Here is an 8,515-nt window from a genome sequence, read left to right as displayed (position 1 = left end):
CCACGACCCGGCCCCAGATGAGCAGATGAAAATAGATGGATGAATGGACTGATAATAATCAAATAATATAATAATAAAACACTCCTCATTAATTTTAGTCCAGCACTATTTTTTACTCAAGTAAAGGATCTGAATATTCTTCCACCACTGGTTGGGGACCATACAGTCTATGGTGGGGGCCCATGGTCAACCTCTCCAGGAACTTATGGACCAGAACACCTGTACACATGTAACAGTGGCGCCTCCCAGAGGCTAGATCCTGTCAGTACAGAGCAAGGACGTGCAGCAGACAGCCGGTAGGAGAGGTCATCATCACCGTGTTCTGCAAAGGACCTGAGACAGACGGCCGTTCCCGTCTGTGCCTGACAACCAGGCTGTCTCCACACTTTTTAAAGCACCATGAACAGGCCACTCGTGCCGCTGACCTTCTGGTAACATTTATGAAAATGCTCAATGCGTGTTGCTCTGTGCTAGAAGATGGCGGAGTCGGATGGCGGGGATTTTGCTTCGAAACATCCACAGAGCAGGTGAGTGAAGCGGGGTGGGGATGTGCTGTGTCCACGGTGTTGGACTGCTCCCTCGGTGTTAACTTGTGCCAAGCCTCCACGGCTCCGGGACTGCAAGCCTGCTCGAGCCACGCCGGAGCGTCGCGGCGTCGCGGCTTGACTCTAGGAAACACCGAGGAGCTGTCCAGGCCTCCAGGCATCTACACTGCCTGCTCGTTATGTCTAACCAGTAGTGGAAATAAAATAAGGATGTTACCATTGTCCATTTAGAGGAATAAACACACTTAACAGAGCCTGCTGTGTTGTAGCAGGTGAACTTCAACAAATCTGTTGACTCTATGGTAACTAGTTTTCTTATAGTTTAATGTCTAAGGTAATACTTAAATACTTTTTTGGCAATGTTAAAAGCGCTAACCTAGTTAATTTCAGTCATGATTAGTTAACAGCAAAGCAACGAAATATATTTTGAAGTTAGGTGCATTTAACCATGTAACATTAATAGGCCTAACGTTAACTGGCAACACTTTGCTAAACAAAGTTATATTGATATTTCAGAGTTTAAAATTCAAATAGCAATTTTTCAGTTGACCCTTTAATTCCCCCCCCCCCCAGTAAACAGTCACAGGTGTAAATAATAAAATGAATGATGGCTGGATCACCCTGAGAAACTAATAGAACAGACCCATCACTAATGTTATTAGTAACACCTGTGTTTTCCTTACAATGGCAAGTCAAAATGGCAAAATGACCAAGATATGTACAGAGCAGACACTGTAGAGTTGAAAAATACATTTGTATGGCTTTTCCATGGGCAAACTATGGCCTTGACCTGTATAAAAGATGACCCCCGTTTTTCTGACAGCTGTTTTTGTCACTTTGCAGACTGAACAAAACATTACAAGAGTCATCAGAACACTCATACGGGTTATTTTTGTTCCCTAAACCTTTTCATTTCCCTTTTTTAAGACCCGCTATAAAGAAATTCACAAGCTTAGCAACAATAAGGCTACAAAAAGGACATAATACAACACTCTTTTAATGCAACAGTGCTCGCTTTGTTTTAATAGAACATCTGCAGTTGTCACGTGCACAATAACATACTGTATGTACGGATACTAATGTATCTGTGATAAGTTGATATTGTAGGTTAGACAAGGCCCGTCAGTTTATCAATTCAGGTTCTAGTCCTGCCTATCAGTAAAGTATAGTCAAGATATTGTCTTCGTCTTCAAACACCAGCCTGCAGTATTTTCATTCTGGCTGTAATATGTACTCTGATCAGCTAAAGTAAGCTTAAAAGAATCCTTTTTGAATTCAGCCAGTGAAACACTTCTAAAAGTTGCAACAAAATTAAATCTTAATGCTGCATTCATGTGCTCCTCAGATGGTCCCATTTCCCGAGTTGCAAAGCCGTTCTTCTAAATTCGGTGTGTTCATTAACTTTAACTTGTAATGTGGAAACAACATGGACGCTACAAAACAGATGTGTTGTTTTTTATTTCTCAGTGCATTAAAACAACAGTTTGAAGCTTTATATTACAAAGTGATTTTGTCCCAGACTTGTTGCTGCACCATTTAATCCCCTAAAACTACTAGAATTTACCTGACTAATGCTGATAAATAACTTTTATAACTAATCTAGGTCTCTCTATGTGGACAGCAACCAACGATTATGACTGAATACCATATTACAAATTACATATGAGCAAAAACTTGGCATGCAATATGTGAATTAATAAAAAGTTTATTACCATCAACCTAACATCTACTTTTCGTCCGCCATGTTTCTGCATGATGACAACCTGTGTGCAGAAATTTTCGCATACTGTCCAAGTTGTTCTTCGATTTGAGGAGACGTTCATTTGAATTTTCAGACAAGAAAATTTTTTTCCGATTAATCCGACACCACATGAGTGCAGGATTAGATAAAGAGAAAGAAATAGGAATGGAGATGGCCGAGGTGACTTTATACACAAGATGAGCACATACAGTGGGTGTGGAAAGTACAGAAAAGTTAAACAGAATTGTGAGTGTGTTGGATATTTTATTATTTGATGCATGTACTCACAGGCCTAAAGCCTTCAGTGCTTTAGTCCATTTTAATTTAATATTTCATGACCTAATTTTTTGCCCGGTATTACATTGTGATCTAAAAAATAAAAAATAGGATCATTCTTTTATATTGAAATGTGGTGTTGAGATGCTTTTTTGTCAGCTGTAATCTGCCTTCTATTGTGATTGGATGCCATTTTTGGGTCTCATTTAACAAAGCAGGGCGGCAGAGGAAGCGCCAACAAAAACTGAGGTGGCAGCTGTCACAGTAAAGCTATCTGCTGTCATTTCTACCTGTGTTTAGTTGAGGAAATATTTCTTCTTGAAGGGATGTCAGGAAACGTAATACTATTTCAGGTTAAGTTTCTATCTTTAGTATTATTGAAGTTTTTTATCATCTGTCCCTGTGATGTCACTTTGACACAGTTTAATGTGGTTTTTCTACCACTGCATGTTGTTTCAGCGCACTGAGATTTTGTTACCCGAGCTAGTCATGTTTCCACCTACTGTGATCATGCGTCTTACTGGAGGATTTATTTCAGTGTTCCATGTGCAGCAATGAAGTGTTTAAACAGAGCAATGACATTTCTATTGATAGCAATGTTGTTTCTCTCCTGTGTGCAGACTCGCTCTCACTAATACAAAGATGCTGTACACCACAGATTGCATTTCCCCCTGGCCGACTGTGGCAGATTAAATTAAATTTCCATCACAGTATTGCTGTGTGCATCTGCGCCTTGATGTTAGATATCTACATACAGATCACAATTTAATATTCTTGAGTTACAGTCTGCTTGGCAAGAATATTGCAGTTCATAGCTGTGAAAAATTAACAAAGTCTCCAAGTTCAGTTAAGAATAAGCACTGGAAAATAAAAAGGAGATTTATTAGGCAGCATCTGTTGATTTGTTGATTGTAAAAGGGCCCTTTTTTTCTTTCCAGTATGGCTAACAAGAATAGCACCCTCCGCTGTACATTCTCCGCCCCAAGCCACAGTGCCACTCTCCTCCAGGGCTTGTCCATCTTGCGGGCTCAAGGCCAACTACTTGACGTTGTGCTGGCCATCAATGAGGAGCGCTTCCAGGTCCACAAAGCTGTGCTGGCCGCCTGTAGTGATTACTTCAGGTTAGTCTGAGTCACAAGACTTCTCACCGCCCATTTACATTTTTAAATTGGAAGCACTTAGCTGATGCTCTTATCCAGAGCAATATACACTGAGTGCACTGTTAGAGTAAGCTGCAGTTCACAGGTCAACTATATTAAAAGCAGTTCAGTTTGGGAGAGGAATGTAAAGGAAGGAGAGGGAGAAAGATTAAACTCACAGCAAAATGATGCACTTACTTGTACTTGTCTTTAATCTGAGTAATTATGCTTCACTGGATTTATATTTACAGAGTTTCTGCTGATTGTAGAAATTGTAGGAAGATGTATTACAGAAATGGAAAGTAAGGACATTTTATGATGATAAATTAATAAATCTAAATTAAATAAAAATCCAAATTAATGAATGTTGCCAAATATACCTTTCACTTGTATTGCATACTTTTCTAATTAGATAGTTTTTAGTTCATCTGCCATGGACACCAAAACCAAACAGTAATCCAGAAATAAGAAAACCTTTTTCTCATCATACAAGTGTTCTTACTTAGTTATAGAAGAGATAGATTTATAAATATGTCATGCACTTCACTGACTTGTTCTTGTGTTACAGAGCAATGTTTACCGGAGGCATGAAGGAGTCAAATCAAGACAAAATCGAGCTGAAGGGTCTGTCCGCCCGTGGGCTCAAACATATCATTGACTTTGCCTACAGTGCAGAAGTCACTTTAGACTTGGACTGTATTCAGGATGTCCTTGGGGCAGCTGTGTTCCTCCAGATGGTCCCGGTCGTGGAGCTCTGCGAGGAGTTCCTCAAGTCAGCAATGAGCGTGGAGACCTGCCTGCACATCGGCCAGATGGCCACCACCTTCAGCCTGTCTTCCCTCAAAGAGTCGGTGGACGCCTTCACCTTCCGCCACTTCCTCCAGATCGCAGAGGAGGAGGACTTCCTGCACATTCCCATGGAGCGCCTCGTCTTCTTCCTGCAGAGCAACAAACTGAAGAACTGTAGCGAAATCGACCTCTTCCACGCCGCCATCAGGTGGCTCCAGTATGACGAGTGTCGCCGGGCTCAAGCCAGCAGCGTCCTCTGCCATGTGCGCTTCCCACTTATGCGCTCCTCTGAGCTGGTGGACAGTGTTCAGACAGTGGACATCATGGTGGAGGACGTACTGTGCCGCCAGTACCTCCTTGAGGCCTTCAATTACCAGATTCTTCCTTTCCGACAGCACGAGATGCAGTCTTCACGGACCATCATACGGTCTGACGTCTATTCAGTCATCACTTTTGGTGGGACGCCCTACACTGACAACGACCGCACAGTGAGCACCAAGGTGTACCATCTCCCCGACACGGCTTCCCGCCAGTTCAAAGAGCTGACAGAGATGGAGACGGGGTGCAGCCACGCTTGTGTTGCCGTGCTTGATAACTTTGTGTACGTCGTTGGTGGACAGCACTTACAGTACCGCAGCGGCGAGGGGGCAGTAGACAGCTGTTACCGCTACGACCCGCATCTGAGCCAGTGGTTGCGCATTCAGCCTTTGCAGGAGGCTCGCATCCAGTTTCAGCTCAATGTGCTGCATGGACAGCTGTACGCCACCGGAGGGCGCAATCGATCTGGCAGTCTGTCATCTGTAGAGTGTTACTGCCCAAAGAAGAACGAGTGGACTAATGTGGAGCCATTAAAACGCAGGATTTGGGGTCATGCAGGGACTCCCTGTGGGGAGAAGCTGTACATCTCAGGGGGTTACGGCGTCTCGTTGGACGACAAGAAGACTCTTCACTGCTACGACCCAGCGTCAGACCAGTGGGACTTCAGAGCTCCCATGAATGAACCCAGAGTGTTGCATGCCATGATCAGCACCAAGGATCGGGTTTATGCTCTGGGCGGTCGAATGGACCACGTGGACCGCTGTTTCGATGTGCTCGCGGTCGAGTATTACATTCCAGAGAACGACCAGTGGACCACCGTCAGTCCCATGAGAGCAGGGCAGTCTGAGGCAGGCTGCTGTTTACTGGACAACAAGATCTACATCGTCGGGGGCTACAACTGGCACCTGAACAATGTCACAAGCATCGTGCAGGTGTACAACACAGAGACAGATGAGTGGGAGAGAGATTTGCACTTCCCAGAATCCTTTGCTGGCATTGCTTGTACACCGATTATTCTTCCACAAAATACCACACAACGCTAACCGTCTGACCTGTGACTGTGAAGATTTTATTCCATGTGCTCTTTCTGCCGACCATTGAGTCAACACAAGGTGTGAACATTATGTAAGCTACTGGTGTGTGTGTGTGTGTGTGTGTGTGTGTGTGTGTGTGTGTGTGTGTGTGTGTGTGTGTGTGTGTTCTCTCATTTGAGGTAATGACCTGAAAAGCTACTGAGCAGCATTACTTGGATCTGTGTGTCATTTTCTGTCGATGTCTCTCTGTTTTTTGGTCCAAATGTGTTTAATCAACAGGCAAACCTTCACTTATAGAGCTGTTTTTTTTTTTTTTTTAAATTTGTTTTATGTTAAAACTCTCAAGAATCTCTATTGTTGAGACACGTTTATGAAACCCATCTAGGCTTTTGAATGACAATTTGAAAGGACAACTTTGATGCGTTCCACGGTGGAGGCCCATAGCAAGTTGATTTTCAGAGTAATTTCGTAATTAAAATATCTGTAATTATTTGATTGGTATATTATCTCCAAATAAATTGCGCATTACCTAAATTTATAACACCTCTTATCTGAAAAATACTTGTAATTCAGTTTTATAGTTTTACCAATCAAGGGCTGAAGTTACAAACAGCACAATTTTGAATCAAAGTCTCGAGTTGTATTTATTTTTTGCATCTAATATTAGACATTTTGATTGTACAGTTTTGAATGTTTTATTATTTATTTGCTTCTTTTTACCCTGTAATATTTTGCTTTGTTACAGTTTTATTACTCAAACACTAACAACAACTGACTGTTGTATGTCTCCACAAACGAACTAATCACCAAACAACAGGGCACAGTAAAGATTGCACAAATGAGCACAAGTAGTGTTTATGTTCAACTAGGTATCAATTGTTTCATTTGGGTGTTGGTTTGTTTTGTGTTTTTTATGTCCTGAGCTGATACCCCCACTGACACACTAATTGTTCTCTCGGTCAACATAACAAACCAGTTTAGACCTCTTAAGGCAGCTACATAAATCATTCATGTGTGTGTGTCAGTCAGTTGTAATGTCAGTGTGAGCTGCTTTTAATGTTTAACAAGTGCTACATCTGTGTGCCACACATGCTATTGTCCCTTGACCAACAGTAGGGGAGACACAGTTGATGTTAAGTGATGCAGATTTAATGTTGAAACTATTTGCAAAAAATCTCCCCAGAAAACGTAGTTAAAGGGACAGTTCATACCAAAATCCAAATACATATTTTCCTCTTACCTGCAGTGCTGTTAATCATTCTAGATAGTTTTGGTGTGAGTTGCTGAGTGTTGCAGATAGATGCGCCAAAAAACACATTGGAAAACTCAGCAAAAATGTCTCTTTCTAGAAAGCATGAGTTACTCAAGATAATCTACGGACATTGTTGTGAGCAGTTTCATGTAGGAACTGTTTTCTTTCTACCGAACTGCACCCGCCAACTGTATCACAGTGCAGAGAAAATCGTGTGTCTGTTTATGGGCCATGCATGTGACTGCAAGATTTAAACACTGCGTAATGTTACAGCTCAGCCGAGGTGGATGCCATTAATGTTTGCATCTTGCGTCGTCAAGAGCACCAGCCTCTTGTCCATGAGTAGATGTGCTTCTTTCTGCACAGTGATACAGTTGGTGCATGTAGTTCTGTAGACAGGAAGTAGTTCTGTCTGTGGATTATCTTGAGTAACCAGGTCTTGATTTCTGGAAAGAGACATCACTGATGAGCTTTTCAAACCACAAGCCGAGTGCCATCTAGTTCCATTATATTGGAGAAAAGGCAGATATCTCCACGGCCGATATCTCCAACACTCAGCAACTCACACCAGAACAATGTAATTCTATAAATAGCTCTGCAGATAAGAGGGAAAATCTGTATTTTTATTTTGGGGTGAGCTGTCCCTTTAAACTATCTATTTACCATATTTGATACTGACTTGTATTTTGACTGTTGAAAGCAGCATTTATCAGACGTCTGATTCTGCTGTTGAAGTTATCGATGTACTTTATGTGTGTAAGGAAGACGCAAGCTTAAAGTCCTTGTTTCCCCTTTTAAATGCGATCATCTAGATGATGGTGACGAGCGTCCATTTTAAAATCTGTCTCTCCTGTTGCCTTAGTGTGTATTTGTCTTGTGTTACCTGTACCAGTAAAAGCACATGATATCCTTGAAGTGCAATATAGAGGAAACCGCTGTTGTCAAAGGGGAATGTAGACGTTTGTGAAGCTTTATGTGCATCCTTTATTAAAGGTGTATCATGTTTTAAAAACAGACCACGGTTTCTTTGTCTCTTCTTATTTTGATTGGATGGTATATTTTCACAACAAGTCAACAGAAACGCTGCCATGCATTATAAAGGGTTGTACTGGTTGAATCCACAGACTCCTATAGACACGTAAAGGGAAATTTACTGTGCAACTTGACCCAATAAGAAGTATTTCTTTACTTTAGTGCTGCAACTAATGATTATTGTCTTAATTACTCCATTAATTGTTTGGCCTATAATCTGCCTGCACACATTCCCAAAAGCAAAGTTAAAATGTCTTGTCTTGTCCTACCAACAGTCCAAAACTGGAAGATAATCAATTTGCAGTGATAGAAAACAGAGAAAGGCATCAAACCCTAAGCATAAGCATTTGTTTACTTCCAGCATACATAAGAATATTCAGATACAGTAC

General features: G+C 41.6%; 1 protein-coding gene across 2 annotated transcripts; it reads left to right on the top strand.

Annotated features, from left to right (window-relative positions):
* Positions 1-288: 288 nt before the first annotated feature.
* Positions 289-8,103, top strand: klhl26 (kelch-like family member 26). Of its 2 annotated transcripts, XM_050054862.1 has the most exons (3): positions 289-527; positions 3,501-3,683; positions 4,270-8,103. In XM_050054862.1, exons 1-3 carry the CDS (start codon positions 478-480, stop codon positions 5,849-5,851), a joined length of 1,815 nt encoding a protein of 604 aa, XP_049910819.1. In that variant the 5' UTR covers positions 289-477; the 3' UTR covers positions 5,852-8,103. The 2 variants fall into 2 exon arrangements, with proteins under 2 accessions (XP_049910819.1, XP_049910820.1); XM_050054863.1 differs by lacking the exon at positions 3,501-3,683.
* Positions 8,104-8,515: the final 412 nt, after the last annotated feature.

This window comes from Epinephelus moara, chromosome 10, assembly GCF_006386435.1.
Source record: "Epinephelus moara isolate mb chromosome 10, YSFRI_EMoa_1.0, whole genome shotgun sequence".
In the NCBI taxonomy this organism is placed as follows: Eukaryota; Metazoa; Chordata; class Actinopteri; order Perciformes; family Serranidae; genus Epinephelus; species Epinephelus moara.
The sequence above is the reverse complement of the archived record's forward strand: the minus strand, read 5'-3'. Positions and strand labels throughout refer to the sequence as shown.

What these genes read in the sequence shown, in the direction of transcription:
- klhl26 (XM_050054862.1), top strand. Translation starts at nt 478, where the DNA reads ATGGCGGAGTCGGATGGCGGGGATTTTGCTTCGAAACATCCACAGAGC. An exon ending in TCGAAACATCCACAGAGCAG is followed by an intron (nt 528 to 3,500) that starts GTGAGTGAAGCG and finishes TTTTCTTTCCAG; the next exon opens with TATGGCTAACAAGAATAGCA. An exon ending in GCCTGTAGTGATTACTTCAG is followed by an intron (nt 3,684 to 4,269) that starts GTTAGTCTGAGT and finishes CTTGTGTTACAG; the next exon opens with AGCAATGTTTACCGGAGGCA.